This window comes from Corticium candelabrum, chromosome 2, assembly GCF_963422355.1.
Source record: "Corticium candelabrum chromosome 2, ooCorCand1.1, whole genome shotgun sequence".
Classification (NCBI taxonomy): domain Eukaryota; kingdom Metazoa; phylum Porifera; class Homoscleromorpha; order Homosclerophorida; family Plakinidae; genus Corticium; species Corticium candelabrum.
Window position 1 is genome coordinate 6,652,473 of NC_085086.1, and position 22,621 is coordinate 6,675,093.

At 40.7% G+C, this 22,621-nt stretch overlaps 2 protein-coding genes across 2 annotated transcripts; one reads left to right on the plus strand and one right to left on the minus strand.

Moving 5' to 3' along the window:
* The first annotated feature begins 1,834 nt into the window (after positions 1 to 1,834).
* Positions 1,835 to 12,697, plus strand: LOC134176413 (adhesion G protein-coupled receptor L3-like). Its single transcript, XM_062643083.1, has 10 exons — positions 1,835 to 1,867; positions 7,295 to 7,456; positions 7,991 to 8,085; positions 8,152 to 8,460; positions 8,512 to 8,581; positions 8,648 to 8,693; positions 8,757 to 8,860; positions 11,382 to 11,518; positions 11,586 to 11,814; positions 12,119 to 12,697. The coding sequence occupies exons 1-10, from the start codon at positions 1,835 to 1,837 to the stop codon at positions 12,695 to 12,697; spliced, it is 1,764 nt and encodes a 587-aa protein (XP_062499067.1).
* Positions 12,698 to 19,434: 6,737 nt separating this feature from the next.
* Positions 19,435 to 20,724, minus strand: LOC134176251 (uncharacterized). The gene is made up of 5 exons (XM_062642931.1): positions 20,606 to 20,724; positions 20,448 to 20,516; positions 20,078 to 20,389; positions 19,805 to 20,017; positions 19,435 to 19,735 (listed from the first exon to the last, which is right to left on the minus strand). The coding sequence occupies exons 1-5, from the start codon at positions 20,616 to 20,618 to the stop codon at positions 19,647 to 19,649; spliced, it is 696 nt and encodes a 231-aa protein (XP_062498915.1). The 5' UTR covers positions 20,619 to 20,724; the 3' UTR covers positions 19,435 to 19,646.
* Between the last annotated feature and the right edge of the window lie 1,897 nt (positions 20,725 to 22,621).

Genomic DNA, 22,621 nt, shown 5'->3' on the forward strand with positions numbered 1-22,621 from the left:
ATGACGTTGATTTAGTTTCATACACGTTTAGTAAGTTCAGATTCTCGCCATCTCAGATTCGGTGAAGTGATTTCCTCTAGATTGCAACTTGCACCGTGAAGTCTGTCGGTTAATTTGTTTTCTACATGCCATAGTTTGAATGCACATAACATAATTGTTATATACATGTAGGTAATTAGCTAATTAGTTCCTGTACGCTTGAGGCGTCTGGTTGTTGGTGTAGACGTGACGCATTTGGCAAGTGCGAGCCACGCCCAGTCAAAGACCTTGATTCCAGCTTCAACAAACTCTAGACTAGAGAACGTACGCTTCGTACAGATTGTTGTCTTTGTCATTGATTGAATTCGTAACTCTAAACAAGATAACGCTGTCGTGATTACTAGGAGCGAGACTAAAGCTGCTGGCACTTTGATTGCCAAGTTCACTACCAACAACAATGACGACTGAAGTCCACTTCCATTTGGGGTTGGCGTTTAGCTCTGTCGTCTGGATATTGCCAGTGGGCACTGGAGGTAAGAAGAGATGCAATATCCACTTTCAAAATTCGTAATCTTACAACAGTTGGTCGAATAAACGAATGAAAATAGAATGGGTTTTGCAAAGCGTACTTAACGCAGATCAAAGTGTAGTAGACTAGTTTTGTCCAAAACGGTTATTTCTGTTGAACAAGCGCGTAAACATGCCATTGGTAGTAACAGATCACGTGTGAGTCCACTAGTCTGGCGTCCATTTGTGTCAAAATTTAGCAAATTAGATGGGGTGATGACACAATGTGATGAAGCAATGAAACAATGTGATGAGGTGATGAGACAATACGATGAGGCGATGAGACTGTAATTAGAGACTGCATGTAATATGAGACTGTAATATAAGACTGCAAGATGAGACTCCAAAAGAACACTGTAAGATTAGACTGTAATATGACACGTGCTAAAAGTAATATAAGACTGTAATACGAGACTGCTTATATTATGATATTGTAATAATTAATGTGGTTGTAATATGAGACTGCATATATGAAGTAGGAGATTACCGAGATGAGGCTATGCAACTGCTGCACATCGTTTGTGGGTAGAATCCTGGTTCACTGTACTGGCTAGCTACTGAACTGGATATTGTACTGGACTAATAGACTCAATTAATTAATCCGCGCCCCGTGCAATAATACTTCTGTATTTTGCGACGTGGTTTTTGCTATGTCCGCTGCAAAGAATTCTATGCGAGTGTAGACTTGATGTCTGCAAATAATTAGAGAGCATACTGATTTGCCTAAGCAGATAAGCATGCGTGCACCGACACGACATCGCTCAGTCCCAGGCGTAACGTCTTAAGGGCAGCACGCCATCCACGTAGAAGCCTTCCTCTACGTATTCGCGTTTCTAGAAAAACTTTCAGTGGAGATCTTTCGTTGTAGACATCATGATATCTATATCGTCTGACTCAACCAGGTCGCATTCGATTTTATCCTAAGAAACTGTGTAAAGCCCAAAAGAAATGACGGTTAGGCATGTTTCTACAACTGAAGAGTTGTACCTAACTATGGACGCAATTTACGTAGAATTGCCTCTGGGAAATCCCCTTACACGTGTCACGTGTAATACACTTCTTCTATATAACAAAGTCCTCCTTCGCTGGATGAACATCTACATATATATTCACTGACACAACCTCGCGGATTTGCGTACCATGAATGATATTGGCAGCATGAACAGCGTATACACATGTATTTGCGTCGTCTCCTTCGTAGGTCCATAGGTATGTGTGTGTATATATATATATATATATATATATATATATATATATATATATATATATATATATAGGTATACGTAACATGGTTGTTTCTTCTCACACCGCACTTGATCAGGTAATTATGAGTAAGTAAATAATTAATGCTCCTAAAGCTGAGCGAAAGTTTTGTCAATTGTCTTGATAGTCAATAAAGAGTTATTTATAAGATGTCTGTCTATTTGACTGTCTGTCTGACTGTCTGTCTCTCTGTATGTATGTATGTATGTATGTATGTATGTATGTATGTATGTATGTATGTATATATGTATGTATGTATGTATGTATGTGGCTCAATTGGTTAAAGTGTGCAGTTGGAGATTGGCAACATCCGGGACCTTTAGTTCAGAGTTTGAGTGCGGTAGGGCCACGTACATAAATTTCCTTGGGCAAGGAACTAACATAAAATTGCTTCTCTCTCCGGAGTGTCAGGTTCTGTCTACAGCAAGAATCTACAGCAAGTACAGCAAGTGTGAAGTACATCATAGTGACTTCTGATAGTGACATTTGGTACAGTAGTGTTAGATTGCAGAATAGTAATTACAGTATCGAACCTGGTCCTTAGAGGCTCTTGTATGTACGTATGTACAAAAGTTTATGTATGTATGTATATATGTAGGTATGTATGTATGTATGCATGCCGGGCGTATTGTAGAGTGTACCTAAGAATAGCTTATAATTAGATATGTGATAAGGTTCTTCCGGTATCATAGCGTATATAGCAGAGCACCTATTGTAATAAGGTGTCTTCCGTTTGTTCTGAGATCCTGCACCCGCCTCTCACTACGTCTTGTGGAGAACCGTTCGTTTGGCTTTGAAAATTTTGTGCCTTCGTTATCCCTCCGCGAAGAACAATAACGTCTCAGGCACGGCATCGCAAGATCGTTCTATTTGCCGTCTTTATCCAGCCCTTCGCCGTTCGCTGGTTCCAGTTCAACTTGACAAGTTTTTGGGCGACGACGGAGAAGATTTGAACATATGACTTTTTCGTGTTAATTTAGTGGCACAAATTAACCTCCGGTTGCCCCAATTCAACTTCGACATGCTGCGGAAGCTTTGGCTGGTCGTGCTGGTGCAGATTAGCGCTCGTTTGTTGCAGTAACTCCAGAAACAGACCTGTCGTAGGACTCATTGAATCGTTTATGCACACTCAGATTGGGCCCAAGAATCTGATGCGTTACTGTACTTGAAAATTGATGCCTCTTCGTCAGGACGAACATGAAGCCGTTTTGGGCTACAGATCTCGTTTTCGCCGTACTTTAATGCAGTTGCACATGGCTGAAGTCTCGGCGCTACCCGACCTCACGGAGGTCACTTGATATCAGAAGGGCCTTCGCCGAAATTTCAAGTCGAATTTGAAAGAGATCAACGAGTACTTTTGCAGAAGCCATTCAAAGTGCGGGGAAAGCTGAAAGAATTTGGAAACGTGAAAGAAGCCCACATCCTGCCCCTGACGGTACAGCTGAGTGCTTTGCATTCACCCTCTCTCAAAGGAAGTCCAATGGTTCGTCTGTTGGTCAACTGCAACAGCAAACTGCTACGGTACTTTCATCGCCTTCTGACCACTCCACTGTTTTGCTTCAACAGATAGTTACTCTGCAATCACAATTATTGGCACAACAATGTCACGTCATCTAGCTCCTTCAGTCACAACAGTCGACTGCGGTATCCCCCCGCATTCTCTGCCCGCGGTTTTGTCCAGTCTGGTTCTACAGCTTCCGGGTTTCGTGGTGAATGCCTCTACTGTCATAAGTATGGACATCGCATCCCCGAGTGCCGCAAACGTCTGGCACGAGAAACCGCTTTTCGTTTTCGGTGTCAACCTCAGTCTAGTTAAACATCTGTTGCTCCTACCGCAATTCGCTCGCCACTACTGCTCGCTTCTTTGATTCATAAAGCAATTCTGCTCCTTCATCCAGTTCGAGTTCTTCCACTCACTCATGGCAGGCCCCCCCTCCTAATCCAGTCTACGTTATTGACCGCGAGGAGTCTAGTTCAGAAATTCTCAATCCTCCACTTCCAGCTGTTACCACTTGTCACCTCACTGTTGACGTAACTAAAATTTCTTCTTGTGCTATTGAATCTTGAGCTGCTGCCTCGCTTGTTTCTCATATTTTTGTGGAATGTCTCGGTCGTGAAGGTTCCACCGCCATTAGTTATTCCAGGCACTCTCATTGCGGCTGATTGTGGTCAACTTCATGTGGTTGGTCAAACACAACTCACGTTGTCTGTTGGCGATAATCAGATTACTTATTCATTATTCCAAAAATTTGCATTTCCTGTTGTCTTGGGTTCCGAATTTTTGCGACTTTTTCACGCCGTCAATAGCTGCGACAATGGCGGCCCTGATCTAATTCAAATAGCCACAATCTCTATTTTCAGCGTTTTCCTGATCAGGATGGCACTGTTGCTTCCGTCGACCTTACTGGTCCTTTTAGCCGTATTTGCGTTCTTGCTGTCTCGCAGCCTATTCCTGCATTATTGGATCCTACCATGATTTTTACCATTCCGTTCTCTAGTTATTGCACCATGTCACCTTCTGCCTTGAACGTACTCGATCATCCAAATAGCTCTTCATCACTTATCAATCAAGTGCTTCCACTTTTGTTAATGACCACTTTTATTCGTCACAAAAACCTAAGTTACCTACTCTCATTGACTTATAAGCTGACGTTTTTGAGCAAACCATTGATAACTTTGGAGGTTCTATTGTCACTTCTCATAGCATAGATACTGGCAACCATCTCCCCGTTAACATGCAACCGTACCGGCTGCCTCCGACCAGCAGAGAAGAGGTCCACAAACAATCCAGTGCCTAATGCGCAAGGGTATTGTTCGCGAATCTCGTTCTCCATGGGCCAGTCCTGTCGTTCTTGCCGATAAATCTGACGGAACGAAGCGTTTTTGTTTCGACTACCGACGAGTCAAGGCTTGTAAAAAAAGGGACCGTTATCCTCTCCCTCGCGTTGATGATATTATCGATATCCTATCTGGAAAAAAGTACTTCACAAGTCTTGATCTCATGTCGGCAACTGACAAATTCCTGTAGCACCGGAGGATGTCGAGAAGTCCGAATTTATTACTCCTGTTGGATTGTTTGAGTTCACCACCACACCATGCCATTCTGTTTCTGTAACGCCCCTAGTTCTTTCCAACGAGCAACGGATTCGATACTTTTTGGTCTCAAGTGGCTTACTAGTATTGTTTACCTAAACCACGTTTTAGTATTCTCCTACAACTTTGCCTCACACTTTACTGCTTTAGAAGCAGTTTTTCAACGTCTCTATGACCATGAACTCAATTTAAAACGTAAAAATGCGATTTTTCCCAACAAAAACGACATTACCTTGCATATCTGCTCAACCCTGATGGTAGAGGGTTAGATCCCGCTAAAGTAACTGCTGTCATTTCACTCAAAGTGCTTCAAAACAAATATTAGCTCAAGTCATTTCTGGGTATGACGTTCTACTACTGCCATTTTGTCCCATCCTACGCCGCTGTTGCTGAACCAATGACACTATTACTCCGAGACAACGCTCCGTTTCAGTGGACTGTCGCTCAGCAAGAAGGTTTTGATAGTATGAAACAACATCGTACGTCCGCGCCTCTTCTTGTTCATCCTGACTGGAGTAAGCCTTTTCTGTTACATACGGATGCTTCTGATCTTGCTCCTGATCTGATCTGATCCTGGATCAGGTCAACGACTATAGCAAAGAACATGCCATTCCTTATGTTAGTCGCCAGCTGTCAGCTGCCGAACGCCGATACAATACCCGCCAGAAAGAGCTTTCTCCTTCTGTACGAAGGCAAGTGTTTTCGCAATTTTTTCTCAGTGTTCAGTTCACGTTGGAGACAGATCACACTATTCTTTCAGGGAGCTGATGGAAAGTGCTAGGGAGTCTCGTGACCTTTTGTACATCTGTTATGTTGGTCTTCGCAATGTTTACCATTCAATCAATAGAGCAGCATTCTGGTGTGTATTTATTTCAGTTCGGTTATCATTTGCCATATATGTTACTTAATATCATGAAGCATTGCACAACAATTCAAACGTACACGCACACGGACACACACGCACACAAACACACGCACACGACACAAGACGATGTCGTAATGAGTCGATCGATACTCAAAAGCTTCGTGATCTGTCGAAGGTAAGAATATATGCAATTATATTATAAAGCAGAATGGACTTTAGAAGTGTCTGAAACTAACAACGACGCATAGCATCCACGACATCAGGCAAGACAACAGGGTTTTTAATATAATATTACGTCGGTTGTGTGTGTGTGTGTGTGTGTGTGTGTGTGTGTGTGTGTGTGTGTGTGTGTGTGTGTGTGTGTGTGTGTGTGTGTGTGTGTGTGTGTGTGTGTGTGTGTGTGTGTGTGTGTGTAAACAGAAACGTCTTCCTTCGATGAGTTGACTATATCCAAATATATTTGTTTCGCATCCCTTTTTCGGTCTAGTTCCCGACCTCCTAAAGCGATAAGCACTATTGGAAGCAAGCATAGACCTGCGCGTTCAAAGAATTTTCCTCTAGTTTGTAGTAAGCATTTGTTGAAAGAAAACAGACTGAAAGTCTTGCGGTTTCAAGGGTGTTTTATAGTAAAAAGTAAGTCCTGCTCAAAATTCATTGTCTGTATGGAATGACCGCCATAATCACTATCAAGTTCGACGAAATGAGATACAAACCGAAGTTAGGTTGTCTGCAAAGGTTTAGTCCACTTTTTGAAAAGAAGACTTTGAAAACGACTTGCATCTGGCACCTCACTCTAAACACACGGGCAGAAACCGGTCTTTTTAACCGTGCGCTATTTATTAGTCCTGGCAATTTGGCATACGCTAGTAGATACAATAGAACAACCATGGCCACTAAGAACTGTATATTTATAAGTTAGAAAACTAACACAGAATTCGCATTGTACATGCACTACCTCCTACTCATATTCAAAAACGCAAACCTCTCGTACACATGCTGTGAAGCTATACGTACAAATATATTACTTATTTAATCGTATTTACTAATGAAGAGAAAGTTGATGACATAGAAACGTATGAATAAAGTGAATTGATGACTTGGATATGGCGCACACGTAAAGTTCTACCCCCTTGTGATAGCATGAAGGAACCTACAAGCGAAAGTTGCGAATACTATAATTTTTATCACAACAATTACAGTTGCAGTTTCCTCGCAAAGACACAACAAGACATATATTTACAAGCATGCCAACAAAGACTCTAAACAAGAAAAGAACACAAAACACATAAACTTTAATTCGCTGTACGTCCGATCACACCATTAAAAACAAAGTGCCACCTTAAAATTTCTTGTAGGTCAAACATAGATAATATAGACGTTATAAATTTTTTATATGACATTATCTTGATGATAATCGTAAATTTTGCAACCACATGATAAATATGCCTCTATTCTGACTGATACCAATACAGCAGTATATTAGGCACTATCTGATTCGCTAAATCTAATACAATCCATTTCATGCAGAAAACCATCGACGAAAGCACCGTAAGAGAAGTTGCAGAAGAACTTAATCTACTTGTTGTGCAGTTGAGTCCTCCTAACACTACAGCAGTTGATGTGGATCTTGTTGCAAACGTGTGTGATAACATTGTTCTCTCAAATGTCAAAAAAGAAACGGCAAAAAAGGTAAGAAACGCACGCGTACACTAACACTCACACAGATACACACAACGAACGCACGCACGGACACATCCAAGCACACACACACACAAACACACACACACACACACACACACACACACAACACACAAACACACACACACATACACACTCACACACACAAAACAAACACACGCACACAAATCGCAAACACACACACACACACAAACACACACACACACACACACACACACACACACACACACACACACACACACACACACACACACTGGCAGACACACAAGGACACACACGAAGGCAAACAAACAAACAAACAAACAAACAAACACAGCATACCTACATTACACTAAAGGTCAATGTATGTACACACAGAAACCATGTTCCGTGTTTCTGCATAGTTCTTGATCAATTTATTGTTAGCAAAATCCGTTATATGGTAATGATACATGTTAATTACTCAAATCTAAGATTAAAAAAAAGGATATGTTGTACTAAGCCCTAGTTAAAGCTGAGCCTTTTTTGTACTTATGTTTCACAAAGGCGTACGAATACGTGGTTAATGTTACAAGCTCAATGATGAATGTTCCTCGCAGTACAATTAGGGAAAGCGAATTGGCTAGCAACAGCAGTAGAAGGTTTGTACACCAATCAGACAAATGACACTAACACAAAGTTATCATTCACGTGCAATTATTTTCCAGATTTATTCGCAACATCGAACAAATTGCTGAGAAATATCCTCTAACACCAAGCTCTCTTTCAAGCATTACACAAACAGAGAAACTGGCCATTTACGGCACAGATGAAACCGTTGGGAAATTTCATGGTCTCTCTTTCTTTCAACTAGATGACGGCTACTCGTTCGGACCCGACCAGGAACAACTAAATACAGATCTAAAAACAAATTTGGGAATTCATTTGCCATCAGATGTTCTAACAACTAAAAACATGCCAAATGCAAGAATTTCTTTAGTCGTGTATAGTACAAACGTGATGTTTCGTGACAAGAAGTTGGAAAGACAGACCGGAGGCTAACCGATTGAGTATGTTATTGCTACTAGTGTGCAAGATGTGGCAATCGGTAACTTGTCCAAACCTGTAAGAGTTGCGTTTCCTCTACCGGACATAAAAGTATTAGAGGCATTAAATAAAATATCCTATAAGCAAGCTTTAATATATATACTATTTTGGTTGTAGAGCAACTACTTTCCTCACTGCAATTTTTGGAATAATGAATTAAATGGTAAGTATGATATATAGTCGGAATATCATTTTGAGCAAAATTGATGTCTGTTAGCTATTGTAGACTGGTATGGAGGTTGGGACAGAGAGGGTTGTGAGACAGCTGAATTGGCATCATCATATGCAATTTGTTATTGTTATCATCTAACAAGCTTCTCCGTGCTCATGGTAAGCAGAAACCTTCCGTCACATTTCATATAAAATTGTTTTTACAGTCGCTGTTACTAATCCGACCGCTTGGGACCCTACCCCTGTTAGATAAGAGATAAAAATTATACTTTTCATGATTGAATGTGAATTTATATGATATACCGGATGCATTATCTCACATACTATCTCTTATATTATTTGTCATATTTTCTGTCATATCATATATCTGTTATATCATGACCCACCTGGCAAGTTTGACCTGTCGCATATCCGGCGCATCGGATAAGTGAATGTCGGATAAGTGACACGCGACTGTAATCAGATTTTTAAACATTAGTAATTAACTTAAACCAAATGCTTGTCTTTGTAAGACGTGTCTGCCATTTTTTCTCGTATTTCTCTAACTTGCTCCTTGAGACTACGACTCGTTTCAGTATTTCAAAGTTTTTCTTTGGTCTTGCAAACGGGCCGTTGACAATGACGTTTGATGGCTATCTCTTTAATACATATCGTTATTTCTGTATGAAAAAAGTATTGTTTAAAAGTCGTGGACAGTTGAACTAAGCATACCGATCGAGTGTAACATCCTTTGTACGCTCACCGGCAATGACAGAGTTAAAGAATACTGAATCAAAAGATCAGATTTATTTTCAGTTAAGTTTAAGTTAAGATCGACAATCCGATAGATCAGAGAATGGCGTTTCCGCTTCCTAAATCGATTTGCATGCACTCCGTATTCTTTCTCCACTTTATGATCAGGTTTTCTAAATAACTAGACATATTGCTCACCAGATTACAAAATGGAGAAGTTGCTCAACACCGGTTTGCACTGAATTAGTACAAGAGATAGTCAGTAAGATGCCATTTTGATGAACGCAAAAAGCCCTGAAAATCTTCATGCACGAACTGTTTCTACTCCTTTGCGCACACTCACGGCACTGAAATCGATACTATTTACGTACACGTCTTATTATATGGGCGTGGTCGGGTACGCAATATGAGCCAGTTACACCGCTTGTGCAGGTCACGTGGAGGCAAAATATAACGAATAATCCACCCACTATCATAGCTACAGAATATACCCTGGGTATAATTTAAGGTAAAAATCAGGCTCAAATACAATAAACTAAATGTCATTTTGTCTATTAGCGTCTTTCCCTTATACAAACTTTTACAGGCCATTAGCTACCAAACATAACACAACACACTTAGGGCAGTCACATAACACCACCACATCTATATACTAATTGCATCAGCAAGGTTACAAGCACAAACAAGTTATCTAGTGCTTGTTGCCCATGTGGAATGTAACGCTGCAATTGAAAAGTGGAAAGAGAGTGCAGGTGTTGCTGCATCACATGAACTGTCCCCTTCAGCAGCATTGCTGGGGTTTTTCCTCTTTTTGTGGGTGTTATTGTATCTGACCACACCCATAGAATAAATTACATATTACATGGGTACTTGGTATTAATGGCATTACCGACACCTCGGCCCTACGGCTTATCATCTCGATAATAAACACCAGCTATCCATGTAATAACTAATACTAGAAAGTGTGGGCGAGGAAATAATCACAGGCGTAGCACACGCTTGTAGGTGGGCTGCAGGTTAGAGCCTGTCCAATCTTTGTAGGCGTGTCAAGTTAAAGCTCCATCTTTCTCGCATGTTACCAAACAGTGAGATCAATTTTTGTTCAGCACACTCTCTCGCCAATGGCGGATGTTCATACTGTGCAAGTAAAATGTAAAAATGTGGGCGTGGCATTGCAATGAGGTTGATGTGACCCAAAAATTGAGGTAAAAGCTTTATAGTTGACTATTAATTCTCTATGCATTTACAATAAGAAAAATTTATTCAAGCATGCACACTATTTGCCAGTGGCGACGAAAGCAAATTACGAGTTGTCAGGCTTAAATCGCGTTAAAAGGCGAAGTCGTCAAACCAGTAAAGCCGCCCGTCTTCCTCTGTGCTAGCAGTTTCGGCTCAAGCACTTCTTTTAATGTGCGGGCTTACGAACAATACGCGTTATGTAGAGTAGTAAGCACAAACAAATTTGCTGTTTGATCCTATGGCATGTACAACCTCTAAAGTTTGTCTAAAATGGCGATCCAACTACTCATGCCCCTCACCTATGGTTTCCGCGATACAGAAAAGTTACTCCACTTCATGACTACCGCACACGATTTGCCTACGGAGACATCTGGAAATACAAGGGCGTCATAAAGCGGCGACCCTAGAGTATTCGTTCAATTGCGTATGAGAAGATGGCCCTAGACAAATATCATCAATGCTGGAGCAATAAATATTTAATGAATCTAATATCTATAAATTGTTTATATCTTTGACCGAAAATAGGCGCCAATAGTGTAGCGGTGATAGCCTGGCCGCCTCTGCAATCTCTGTATTTGCCGTACTACAGTATCATCTCTCAAAAATTATTTTGTACATACTTTATATACTGTTCATATACTGTGTAATATATTATACTATATTTATATACTGTTTTAAGATATCTATTTACAACTTAATTTTTGTGCAGACTCCGTGTGGCGACAACAACACGTGTCCATGCGATACTGTAGCAGATGTAAATTTGTCTCTAGTTTCATACGTTGGGTCCGCTATTGGATTAGTGTCACTACTGGCAACCATTGTTTGTCTAACTTTAGCCAAATGGTATGCTAGTCACTATAGTAACTTTCTTGTCAAGCATTGATTTAATCATAACGTATTTTGTTTCTAGCTGCAAAAGAAACAATGTTTTAACAAATCCAGTCAAGATCCATTTTAATCTGTGCGGTGCTCTAGCTTTAACGATCATAACATACTTTACTATTAACAAGAGTGACGACAATGCGTACTGCGCTACGTCTGCCGTACTTTTGCACTACTTTTTCCTCTCATCTATTCTCTGGATGCTTATGGAAGGTCTCTCCATCTACAGAGATATAATTGTGGTGCTTCAGTACAAAGTATGTGGATGCAGAAAAAGCAAGTTTTTCAGGACAGCTTTGATTATAAGATGGGGTAACCAAAACTCATTTGATTTATTCTATAGAATTTTTAAACCAACTTGTAAATTTCTGTCTAGGTTTACCCATGCTGATAATATTACTCCTTATCACCATTGAAAGAACGGTGGATGAATTAGATGTCTATGGGCTTGTGACAGTGACATGGAAGAAAACAAAAGTTTCTCGCGATTAGTAAGTTTATATCGCCATTTTATTATAACTAATTTATAAAATTTCTTCCTGTTGACGCCATCGAATTTAGCTGCTGCATAAAAAACGATTTGTTCTGATTGGTTCTGCTGTCGTTCCGTCTCTCTGCGTCATTGGTATCAACATCGTCGTCGCGATAAGATCAATGGCTGCTTTCAAGAAACAAGGACGGAGTGTCCCGCGTATTTCGACGGCTGGCGACGTGAACAGAATTAAGGCGTTTTTCGTTTTCAGTTGTCTTTTTGGATTCACGTGGATTCTCGGAGCTGCGACGATTTTTGATTACGACAAGATTGTTGATGGAACAAAAACTCAATGTCTTGTTCTTAAAGCCTTCCATTATCTGTTTGCAATTTGTAACTCAATGCAGGGATTTACAATTTTTCTTTTTCACATTGTCTTAAACAAAACCGTTCGAAGGCAAATTGCACAGCTGCAGAGGATAGTTTGCATCTATGAATCTGATAAACGAAAGAGCAGAGAGTACAAAGCAGACGACGAATCGAAGGACAGCAAAGATACTCTAAAGGCAACCACAATTACAACGCTAAACAAGTCTTCCACGAGTGCATCTCATGGCAAACAGGAAGAACTGCTTGAAGAAGTTGACATTGAAATGTACAATCTTTAAGCAAATACGAACTTGTAATATGAAACATATTACATTTAAAACCCCTAGTTGGAATTAACTTGATCGCTTTCGTGTTTCTTGTTGAATTTATTACCATCAGCATTTATGTATTTTAGTGCATTCATTATTACTTCACAAGAACAGTGTATACTAACCGCAACTCTCCTTAACCCAAAGTTACCACAACACACTACAGTTAGTCACAACAGTGCATATCTCACGTCTGACAAAGGTCGTTCTGCAGTCAGTCTTTCGGTTAGCTGATTATCTGCCTGTCAGTAAGTGTTACTGTTACATATAGCTAGAAAATATTTTCGTTATTGACTTATTAACTGCAATGTTAACTCAAAGACTTATGTGAGTCACATGATATGGAAAGTAGCTCTAAAAAGTCAACATCTTAAAAAGAGAAAAATGTTTAAATAATTGATTCGTCTTTGAAGCGCGCAATGAATTTTGCAAGAGCATGCACTTTACCGATGCAAGCTCTTGCAACACGGAAGTCACACAATTTGTTTATAGTCTTTTTCCTATTAAATTTACGCTACAAATTTGCGAAATTCCTGCTGTGTTTACTATCTTCGCTATGGCACTAATTGGTATGATTTAACACAATACAGTCTTCTACATTAAGATCTGACTACAAAGGAAATCAAAGTTTATGGACGTATAAAAGACATTTCAGTGTACAATGCTCTCGTTTCTAATTTCCAAGATGATCAAACGTATGACGTAACTCATGTAGGGTGGAACCGAAAGTAGATGCTAGTGCATTTTCGGTTAGGCATTTAATATAATCGACATTCTGGTTACACAACGTCTTTTAGAGTGCGTTTAGAGTACAAATAATTAACTGTACGCAAGTATCTACACTATGCTAAATCATGTTAGCAAAACTCATCCTCTGTATGACGAAATGTTTAGAGCACTTTACGGTAGCGACGAGGTCGGTTGACAAGAACCGTGTGCAATGACCTCAATGACCTAAAAATACCTGAAATCGCCGACAAATACGGCAAAAAAGTGAGCAGCAGCTGTACGTAGAGATCGTCTACGCCGGTTGGTTGCATTTCATAAGACGCGCAATTCCGTGAAAAACAAAGGCGACCGGAAGTATAACACGTTCAAGCAAAAAGCCGTGAAAACCCAATCCAAGCAGTTCTAGACCGAACTAATCGATTACAAAACAATATCTCTCCTTTTCAAAAGCTTTGTTATGCTCCTCCGAATCCTCCTGTAGGTGACGATTGTGGCAACATGACTATAGACATCACTGACGTGTATTGTCCATCTCGGGTCGTTAACTCGCCTCTTGACGTCCTCAATTATCAATAAGATAACTTAATTGGTATCGCCAAACTGAGAGACGTGGACTTTTCTAATTGCCGAGTAAGTGGACGCCATTGCGACACATTGCCACCAAAAAGGGCAAATTTAATTTTGGAATTGTAGTCTATCATTGTTTGAATAAAATTGTCAATTGTAAAGCCAGTACATGGTCTCCTAAGACATGACGCGTGATCGCTACACGGAGGAACGAGGCGAGCACCAAGGCTTTGCGTCATATTAATGGCTTCTCTAATTTCAAAACGAAAGTGAATTGTTTTAAACGGTGATGTCAGCTGTAGCGCACGTGCTTTTTGCTTATAAATTGCTCCAGATAGATGTTACAAATGCAAAGCTTGACGTATTACGGTACTGTTGGCTACCTTCGTCATCCCTCCATTTGCACCAGTCTGTTACTGACTCGTGTGAGTGTCGTATAATAGTTCCTTAGAACGGTAATAGATCTCCACCATCGGCTTTCAAGATTATAACCTTCCACAATATTGTAAATAACATTCCAACACAATGCTTAGTTTTGACGGACAAATTTCTCCTGTCCCTACAAAAAGTGTGTCGCTAAGCTCGTTCCGGGCTTCGTAAAGCAGTATATTGCATAATAATTCGTTAGCTATATATAGTCATTGCGTTAGCAAGAGGTTGCAGCTGCGCTAGGGAGCGCAGCGGTAAAATGGCTGATCAGAAAAAGCACTTGCAGTTCATCACACGTTGCTCAACGCGAACACAGGTTTCCAGTACAGCTGCAATTAGTCCTATGCCTTTACTGTAATGTATTGGACTGCTACGTGCGTTTAGCAAGCTAATTGGCGAAGATTCCACGTTACAGTAGTTGCCTGTAATCTACTACGCCGATAAAGTACACTTGTTACCACCAATTCCGGTTCTAGAACTAGTATTTCAACGCACCCCAATACTCGCTTTTCTCAAGGGTTTGCCGTTTCTAACACCGTTGAACGCGCACTAACACTTAGAAATCGAGTCTGCGTGTCTTACTGAGATGTACAATTTGCGTTTAGTCAACACAAAGTAGAAATACAAGGTCACTGAGATTTGTGATATGGAAGCTAAAACTACTCTATTCTCGCCTATTTTACAGTTATCAGAGCTGGAACTTAAAACATTGTCGTGATTAGGGGAAGCGCCAGTTAAAGCAAGTAGGGATACGCCCCGCAAAATTGCATGAATGGCTCGTTACTAACAGGTCTTACCTCCCGAGCGAGCTTATCGCTGAGACATCATATCACCTAAGATCAAACACTACTGCTACAAACGTATTTGTAAAACGATCTTAGTTCTTGAAAGTTACAAACCAGACAAGTCAGCAGACGTGATTTCTTTGCTCAGAAATCGCTGTCTAGATTCTACAAACAATAAATAGTGGCAGTTTCGTTTTCCCTTTTGCAGCGCTAGACAATCCGCTACAGGGGCGTCAGAACCGATCGGTTTGGTCTGTCCCAGGACGGACCAATATTCAGAAAGTCAACTTTCGCCAGTTGATTAGTGGTACAAACTTCCGGTTCAAGGTATAAATGATTAAATAAATTTGACAATAAATTATTTATCATTTTTTATTCATTTGTCCCTTTCTTGACAGGAAGGACATGAAAAATTAATAAACACAATAAAAGACAAGCAATCTTGCCTCGATTTACAGACAATCTAGGCCCACGTGATAGTCACACCTAACGTTCGTCATGGCAGTCTGCAGTCCCCGTGAATTCGGCGTACTTCCGGCCAAGTTTCATCCTCCGAAGATATTCAAGTGTCCTAATCGCACTTATGGGTCGACGGAAAGACACGATCTTTCAGAGTAGAGTGATGTGAAGAGTATGACTGGCTACACTACGACGTTCACATGGATGTTGCCTTCTGCTACGTCTGAACGACAGCTGACCATGAAAAAGGCTTTTGGCTAGCAGCAAGAGAGACGCTGAGTTCATTAGTAAAATATTTTCTTACTGGAGGGATGGGACGGCGGCTTTCAAGAAACGTACTTAAGGATGTAAAACAAGACTAATTGATGATATGCTGTTGCATATGCACAAGGAGAGACTTGATCGTTTAGACTTAGATATCATTGCCAACGAGTTTGTCAGTGGCAGCGAACACCGCCTCCGCATCTTTTGTAATTTTAAGACTGAGTAAGAGGATATGCATGTGAAAGTAAGTTATACATGTGACGATTTTGCTTTTAGTTGATAATGGAATTAGTGTCTTCCAAGCATGGCTACGCCTATCTAGCGTGCATTAGAACGGACCAATGTGATTTTGCTTCCGACGCCCCTGCGCTATTCAACGAATGCTTACCTACTATAATAGAGCTTGCGTCAGAGTAGTGAACACACATTGAAATCAAACTGTACGGAATTACCCCGGATTAGCCTATGTAACAACTTCTGGAATGCAGAAAAGCTGAATAGGGGATTGCTTATTTCACTGCATAGAAAGTATCATTTCGACGAACAGAAAACTTGATCAGCCGTTACAGGTGCCATAGAGCAGCTGTATTTTATAGGGAAATCGTGTTTCAGTGTTCTAGGGCTGTGTCTATTGAGATAACACATCCTGTTGGTTGATTAGGTTGTCTCAACATGACATATCCTGTTCTGCTGTCAAATTATGCCAAATATAGTTTATCACATTTATAAATGTCATCTACTATAGTCACCTCCATCGTAGAATAGAATGAACAAATGACACGCACAACATTACTGGCGTATATCTATTTACCATAGGATCACAAGGAGTATATTTATGACACCCAATTGACAACTGATTACGGCAGGCTATCAAAGTCTGTCTATACATTGTTTGTTTACTGAACATGTACATGCAGTACATGTACCTATAAGGATAGCTATTGTATTTCCACTACTAATAACGTGTATTCATTGGCTTGTCCACATAGCGTCTCCAGATAGTACCGGTACAGCATTAAAACCATATATAACTATTTAATTACGCTAACTACATCAGCATCAGTAAAAAATTTGTCTCAACAGCGCGAGTCTGCAGAATGTCGGCTGTCAGAGTTTTCCTGGCTTACCTAGCTGTCGGTTGTTGAACGAGAATGCCAATTAGCTCATCAGGCGTGTGACTCCACCAGGTGTTCATGTTTAGGCGCGTGTGTGTGCATGTGTGCGTGTGTGTGTGTGTGTGTGTGTGTGTGTGTGTGTGTGTGTGTGTGTGTGTGTGTGTGGGTGTGTGTGTTTGTATGTGTGTGTGTGGTGTGTGTGTGTGTATGCGCGTGCATGTGTGTGTGTGTGTGTGTGTGTGTGTGTGTGTGTTTGTGTGTGTACGTACGGTTTTGGATGATACAGTGGTGTAACTAGTATTTGTTCCCTGTCGCTTGAAAACCATCTCATGACTGTTGTGCGGCATAGTAGTTGAGGCTTTTCTTTCTCCAATCTTCAGGAGTTTTATCCATGCCATTGTCAATTACCAATATGTGATGACAAGCATTTGAAGCAGATGTGTGAACCTGTGCATTGAGGAGAAGCAAACAACGGTGATTAGACCTCCTGGGTCTCGGGCTTCAGAGATACGAGCTACAAGATCTGCTTTCCGTATGCAAGAGTATTCTTTGAGTCCCATATTCTTGGCCTGCTGCCGCAGAACTTTCGTTGCTAGAGAGCGTGACTCCATACCCACACCGATCTTAGAAAAAATTATTTCTTTTAACTCTTCCCTTCATAATTTGATTTCATCATCAATTGCTACGTCTGCAAAGTGACAATATTCAAAACTCCTGGATTCAGCTTAAAATCGTTGTGCATTCTTGAGTAACCCTGCACTTCCATAGACTCGCCCCAGACGCAGTATGGATTGCAGCTACCATCATCACTACCTTTGGTTCGGCACCGCAGGTCTGGGCTGTGGTGAGTGAGTAATCAAATTCTTCTGCGCGTGTTATACTAATAATATTAGCTTAGAACTGAGCCTTCGATTGGGCTTTTGAGCGGTTCAAGCCTCTGGGCTTGCCGACATTGCGATTTTAGGCCTCTATCAAGCATTAGTAAGAGATTGCAGCTATGCTAGGAAGCGCAGCGGTGAAATGGCAGATAATAAATGACACTTGCAGTACATCATACGTCTTTCAACGCGAACACAGGTTCCCAATAAAGCTGCAATTCGACAGAGTAGTGATCACACATTGAAATCAAACTTTATGAAATAACCCCGGATTACCCTATTTAAAGGAGAACTCTCAACAAAATCAACTATCTCTCAAATGAAAGCTATCACTTCATGAAACAACCCCTAGCAACAGTTTACTGCAGACTTCTACCTTAACGGAGAAATAAAGCATTAAAATGTCCTGTGTGGGCGTGTTTTGTACCCGTATCTTTCTTTCCGGCGAAATCATTGGTGGTTAGCAAGGAAGACCGATACCTGCGCACTTTTCAAGGTAAGGATTGTGAGACATATCGTTACAAACTGTGATTTATTGATTAAAGCAAACTGGGAACCCAAACTTAACGTGATGTGTTTCTTTTCTATAACTTTTCTAGTACAGTTGTGAATGTTAGTTAGGGTAGTGCTGGGTTCCTTTGTATTTGCGGTACGTCTGTCTGAACCGAAAATGAGTGCGATTTCTCGGTCGTTGAGTCTCTGCTTTGAAAGTTTGTCATGTGGATGAGACGCTACGCATGCGGTATGCCTGGGGCACTGGCACTCTTCTAATTAGTCGGCACAGCACTCAGCACTGTTTTCATAATTGTGGTCATGGCAGAGAGTGCAGGTTCTTCATTTAAGCAGATATTGCCATACTTATACCAACCTGAGGTAGACTCAGAAGAGCTTGAAACTCTGTGTAGAGAAGATGACATTGCATTAGAGGCCGAATATCTAGAGGAACCGAATCAGGGCCATAACAACTGTCACCTCAACTACTAGCAGGTCTTTGATTATGTTGTATACGCCCACACATGTTGTATACGCCCACATATGCTGTGTACGTCCAAACATGCTGTATACGCGCACACATGCCCGCTAGTAAAATTGTCAGTAAATGTAGAGTGGGAGTGAGTACGATTGCTGTACATCGTTGAATAGAGGAGATCTATCTATGATCTAGATAAGTCATTGCTGTTAGGTTAGTAAAGTAGCGTACCCAGAGTACCACGCAATTGGCGAATATGTTGGTACAACACAGAGCCTCAAAAGGAGCCCCTTTTAACGTTAGTTTATAGATCATGTCTCGCTGTATTTTGGGTGCTCTAGCAGCACTTGGCACAGTTAAACCTAAAGTATTTACTTCCAAAAGAGGACACAGAGACCGATTACGCGTAATACAGGGAATCATTTGAACTACTTGTGGCCCATTCTCTGCTTCTGTGGATGGCTGGACAGTAGGCTTCATGCAGAAAGACATTGGGCCTTGCATCTTTCTTTCAGCAAGTTTTAGTATTTGGTGTGAGTTCTCCTTTTAACTAACAGCAGTCTCTTGTGACAATACGATGCATTGTTGTAAATATAGATCGACTACTTTAAACTTCGATTTTATCAACACAACGTCATACTTTGGATATTTACTTAAAGTCTAGTAAACTGATATTTATTATAGTACACAAGAAATTCTCTTAGGAGATTAATTCACGCGCAATCAAATTAGGAGGTATGCTTGCAGAAGTAGAGTGACTCCAAGTTTCACGGCTATATTATTAAGCATGGTGTTACCGGGGGTCTTGGCACCTTCAAAAACAGAAGGGAGCAAAATTAACTAAACAGTTTATTTCAAATTTAATTTTACAATTTACGTACCAGATGGTTGTATTGATTTTACCGTCGTTGTCAAATTCAATGTTTTGCCATGTCCGGATCCGTTTGTAGCTAGACTCATAGAAGAAGTAGGCACTTGGGTCAAATACAATGTTTTGCCATGTCCGAATCCGTTTGTAGCTAGACTCATAGAAGGAGTAGGCACTTGGGATGTCAGTACAATGGGTTGTAAACAACCTTGAATGTTGGCGTCCGCTGTAAAAATTTATGAACAATATAGCTACGTAGATTGTAGATCAACTGCATCTGACTGACAAGATTTTGTAAGGACACTGCAAATTGTCTGTCGACAGTAGCAGTGGCATGAGATGAATTGGTGACCGAGGATTATTTCAAGGCTGCAGAGGGATCCGGTTGGTGGCACAGTGTCGCATCCACGCACGATAGCAAATATATTCGGATTGGAAGTCGTTATGAGGAAAGATTGAGTAAAACAGACTTCATCGGCTTTGTTGCATTGCACGACAGTGTGGTTGTCGTAAGGCGTTGTACTATTGATGTCACATGGACCTTCATCCTTGAAACATGACGAGCAACGTGCAAATGAGCCAGTGCTTGAATTGCGTGCTGAAACAAACTAACCTTTAGTACGAAATTCTATTTGTAAGGTCAATGTGCTATTTACCTGTCGTTTCCATTGCTGCTAATAGAATTAGTGCCGTCAGATAGGCTAGTGTCACTCTGTTGCAATTATCTGTTGAATTGAGATGACAACATTATACAATTAATTAAAGGAAAAGGTTGGGTGGATTGTTTTTAAACTGCTGCATGAAACGTTGGTACCTGTTGTTTTCATTGTCTCTGTTTTCTAAACGAGCGTGGATGGCGTCGTTGAACGATGGAGCTAGGTCAGAGAATGTGGACCGGCAATTGGTTTGACTGAATCTATTTGCTGGCTTCTTCGCTACACGTGACGTCGATCTCGAAGCTACTGAGGGCATGTACTATTTTTGGAATAAGTCTATGTAGTAGCCGCTGCATCTAAACGTGTCCTCGCACGTGTCAGCGGACGTGTTGCAGTTGGGTTGGACTTTGAACGTACAGCAAGGAATCCGAGGCTTTCAGTTATCGTGGATCTTCATAACCTATCTGCAATGGCAGTGATTACAAATTCTATTTGGATGGCTTTGGTTTTATTCACACTAGCAACTTCAGAACTGAGTCGGACCTCAACTTGCAAATTTTATCACGTTCTGAGTTTTATCGAATTCAAGATGCCTATTTATTCCCTGTTGTTGCCGAGGCTTGGAGAATTCATCAAGAAACGGTGTTTGCAGTGAAGAATAGAAAATCTCTGACAGTGTCTGGAGACGGACGTTGTGATAGCCCCGGGTTTTCTGCCAAGTGTGGCTCATACACAGTCATGGAAAAGAAACCAGGAGTTGTTATTGATTTCCAACTTGTCCAATTCTCGGAAGTTCCAAGTTCACATGCAATGGAAAAGGCTGGTCTTCAAAGATGCTTGCAAAAATTAGTGACAATGGACTCCACATCAACATCTTGGCTAGCGACAGACCTTCAAATATAAGAATTTTATGAAAACAAAGCATCCTAACATCCAACATCATTATGATGTGTGACACATGGCAAAAAAAATTGCAAAAAGTTGGCAAAAAAAGGCTGCAAAGAAATTATTCAGTTCTCTATTTAAGTGGATTCAATCAGTGACAAACCATCTATGGTGGAGAGCTGCCACATGCAACCATGATGCAAGCTTGTTGTGTGAGAAGTGGACCTCCATCATACATCACACTGCAAGCATCCATAGCGGGACAGGAAACTGCTAATTCCAATAATGTGCACATCCTGTTCTCAGTGCTACAGAAAGACTAAGGAAACAATGGTTAAAGGTGAGGTCACAAGCACATCAGGCATTGAAGAAAGTTGTGCTAATTAAGAAACTGGTGAATGACATTAGCCACCTAATCCTGTTTTGCCATACAAGGAACCTAGAAGCATATCATGCCATGTTGACAAAATACTGCCAAAAACGAGAACATTTCAGCTACAAAGGCATGGCAGAAAGACTGCAGCTGGCAGTATTGGACCAAAACATGAACCTCCAAAGTTTCTGGCTACTAATAAGTAAGAAGAGCAGCGATTCAAACTGGTGCATCCCAAATCTAAGAAAGAAGGGGTTGTTAGACCAATATATGAGAAAACAATATAGTTATATCCATGATTTGATGTAAAATGCAGTAAGCCTTACACAATCAGAAAACGAACCACTCAAAGGAAGAAAGTCAAGCAAAGCAGAGGTGGAACTTTCTGATATTATTGCAAGAGTAGAAAAACCAGATAAAAGTCAAATAGTCAAGCAGCATACGACAAGAATGACAGGTCAAACTTAGTTGACTAGTATACTACAAGTCATTTACCTAATGATACCAATCTCTAAATTGTCAAAGCATCCTCTAAATGGGCACTTTCGATCACCTATAGGCAGGCAGTAACAAAATTTACAGAAAAGACTAACAACCATCATTGCAATCTCTAACTAAACACACATTGTATGCAAAACTCAAAATGGCAATACACCATCAGTTTCCTCATAGCCAGTGTACACGCCCGAGGGCTCTGGAAATGTCTGGAATGTTCCTTGAATGAAGAAAACCACACAAGCTGGTATGACCTTCCTCACAGCTCGACCTAAATGTTCATGCAATCAGCATGTAAAATGGCGGTAAGCAGCCAATCGCAGTACCCTGCAAAAACCCAAATGAAGTCAGTAAATATGCAGCCTTGTTCATAAAATTCATCACATGAATTAGGCAAAGATTCCTCCAAAAGTTGTCTCAA

What these genes read in the sequence shown, in the direction of transcription:
- LOC134176413 (XM_062643083.1), top strand. Translation starts at nt 1,835, where the DNA reads ATGGTTGTTTCTTCTCACACCGCACTTGATCAG. An exon ending in GCTAGCAACAGCAGTAGAAG is followed by an intron (nt 8,086 to 8,151) that starts GTTTGTACACCA and finishes ATTATTTTCCAG; the next exon opens with ATTTATTCGCAACATCGAAC. An exon ending in GTGATGTTTCGTGACAAGAA is followed by an intron (nt 8,461 to 8,511) that starts GTTGGAAAGACA and finishes TATTGCTACTAG; the next exon opens with TGTGCAAGATGTGGCAATCG.
- LOC134176251 (XM_062642931.1), bottom strand. An exon ending in AGCAGCAATGGAAACGACAG is followed by an intron (nt 20,390 to 20,447) that starts GTAAATAGCACA and finishes AGTTTGTTTCAG; the next exon opens with CACGCAATTCAAGCACTGGC. An exon ending in CAGTGTCCTTACAAAATCTT is followed by an intron (nt 20,018 to 20,077) that starts GTCAGTCAGATG and finishes AAATTTTTACAG; the next exon opens with CGGACGCCAACATTCAAGGT.